Source organism: Sceloporus undulatus, chromosome 2, assembly GCF_019175285.1.
Source record: "Sceloporus undulatus isolate JIND9_A2432 ecotype Alabama chromosome 2, SceUnd_v1.1, whole genome shotgun sequence".
NCBI classification, from domain to species: domain Eukaryota; kingdom Metazoa; phylum Chordata; class Lepidosauria; order Squamata; family Phrynosomatidae; genus Sceloporus; species Sceloporus undulatus.
Genome location: NC_056523.1, coordinates 193,511,048 through 193,513,404, shown reverse-complemented (window position 1 = coordinate 193,513,404; position 2,357 = coordinate 193,511,048). Strand labels below are relative to the sequence as shown.

The window sequence follows — 2,357 nt, the reverse complement described above, 5'->3', positions numbered from 1 at the left end:
TGACAATTGAGTTCCATCAGCAATGATAAAATAGTGGTGGTTCCAGCAGGATGGCTCCGAAAACTATCATTCAAAAGACATTGTGCAGCATTTTGCCACTTTAATAGATTTTACATGATAATAGATTTTCCATAAGAACAATGGAAGAACATTACAAAAAAACACAGTAAGATTACAAACGGAAGACTATTTTGTTTGTATCACCTGAAAATCCCTTGAAAGAAGCCATGTGATTGCACGCTTGTCACTGGTATATGGGACCACAGGAGGAATTGCAATAATCTCAAATAATTTTTTCTTTCTCCAAAACCACTGTTTAGTTCTTTCAGGCTTTGTATCTTGTGCTCTTAGTTTGTAAAAGATTTTTGGTTGTCTGATATGCCCAGGCTTTCTTGTTTCAAATGCCATCCACTGCATACAGTAGCTGGTGGTGGCTTCTGTGTCAGTGAAATGTTCTTAGTCTGAATTCTAAAGAAACTCTCAGAGGCTGATCTGTTCAGAGGATAAGATTTAATTGCATTCAGTTTCTGCTTTCATCCCTTCTCTACTTCTTTTTAGGGAGGCTATAAAGGTGCTGAACCAGAGGTGTCATTAACAGCTTTCGTCCTGGTTGCATTGCTGGAATCCAAAAGCCTCTGTAAGGATCATGTCAATGTAAGTACATCTGTAGTGAGAACGATTAAGAGAGGTGGCTGTTTCTTATAATACGATTAGATTCTTCATTCTTTTCCACATTGTCATTTTTTTGTTCCTTATTAATCTATCACCTTCAGTATCGCAACTTCTCAGGACCCAAGAGCAACCCAATCAATTGCACCCTCTATTCAAAGTGAGGAACTCATGCAGCCCTCATGTAGCCTTCCAGATGTTGTTGGGTTATAATGCAGAGCATTCCTGACTATGCTGTTGGGACTTGCAGTCCAACCACATCTGGAAGATCACATGGCTCCCACTCCTGTTGTAAAGTGTTTATGTTGCTTTTAATGTGTTACTCAAACACTCTTATTCTCCAAGAATTATTAGACCATGATTTGGGGTGGGTCAAAAGAAAAGGAGAGGTAAAAGACAGGTGCATTGCCAGGGGGTTGTGGTGGGAGTTCTGGCAAAAAGTATTGGAGAGGTCTTTTTGCTTGCTTGCTTGCTTGTTTTCATTATGGTTCATTCCCTCCCCTCCCCACAAATCTCTTGTCTCTAGTCTTGTTTGGGGCATTTAGTTGGGGGAAATTAAAAACCACCAATTGACACTCATGGGGGGAAATACAATATGTAAGTTCACCCTCTGTTATTGCTGTGTATCTTCAAGTCGTTTCAGACGTATGGCAATCCTAGATTCAACCTATCATGGGGTTTTCTTTGCAAGATTTGTTTAGAAGAGGTTTGTCTTTGCCTTCCTCTGAAGCTAAAGACTTTATCACACAGGAGGCAAAGTGCCCAAATCCCATGGATAAATGAGATTTAGATTTACTTTCAATAAAATCTGGAAAGTAAAAAGTGACCGATTTTGCCTACTTTCTGCATGGGTTAGTGTTAGGTTAATGTTCAATTAGCCCGCTGTTGTCTGAAAACAATCCTGCTTTTGCGGGATATTTCTGGATTCAAATCCTATTTATCCATGGGATTTGGGTGCTTCCCTCCCATGTGATAAGGTCCTAAGAGAATGTGACTTGCTGAAGGTCACCCAGTAGGTTTCTGTGGCTGATTGGGGTTGAACGCTGGTCTCCAGAGACAAAGTCTGATGTTGAAACCAGTGCACCACGCTGGCTCTCACTAGGCCACACTCACCCACTCAAAATAGGCAAAATGCCCTTCTCCTATTTCATTTTTCACAAAATGAAAAGTGTTAAACAGGGAAGCATATTTTTGACTGACATCTCTTTAATGCCTTAAACAGGCTTAGAGCCAGCTACCCCCAGCCACAGCTATACATTTCTCCATCTGCTGCAGACATGTAGGGCCTTTTCACACTATATAGTTATAGCATTATGATTCCACTTTGACTGCCATGGTTCCTTCCTGTAGAATCCATGAGTTTGCTGTTTAGGGAGGGACACTGAGAATGCTCAGCTAGAGAATTTCTCTGGTCCCTTTGACCAAACTATCACTCCTGGGATTCAAATGAATCTTAATGTAATTACACTCTCAATCTCCATGTTGTTCATATCTGCCTTTCACATCCAAGTGAGCCCAGTTGAGCTGCCCCAAAACTTGTCATCACTCAGAAGTGAAGGCCTAGCAATAATTAAAATCCTACAGTTAACAACAAACTGGCCAGGCATTAAGTCCCACCAATGTAGTTGTGTAGAATTGCTCAGAGAAGGAAGGAAATGGAATCTGGGTAGTGTAGCAAGTACTGTTGG

The 2,357-nt window shown here is 40.9% G+C and overlaps 1 protein-coding gene across 1 annotated transcript in view; it reads left to right on the top strand.

The window, feature by feature from the left end:
* LOC121920513 (venom factor-like) overlaps positions 1-2,357 on the top strand; it is an 87,493-nt gene that overhangs the window by 57,160 nt on the left and 27,976 nt on the right. Inside the window, exon 21 of the mRNA XM_042447651.1 lies at positions 559-700. Coding sequence (XP_042303585.1) covers positions 559-700 — 142 coding nt within the window. The remainder of the gene's footprint in view (positions 1-558; positions 701-2,357) is intronic.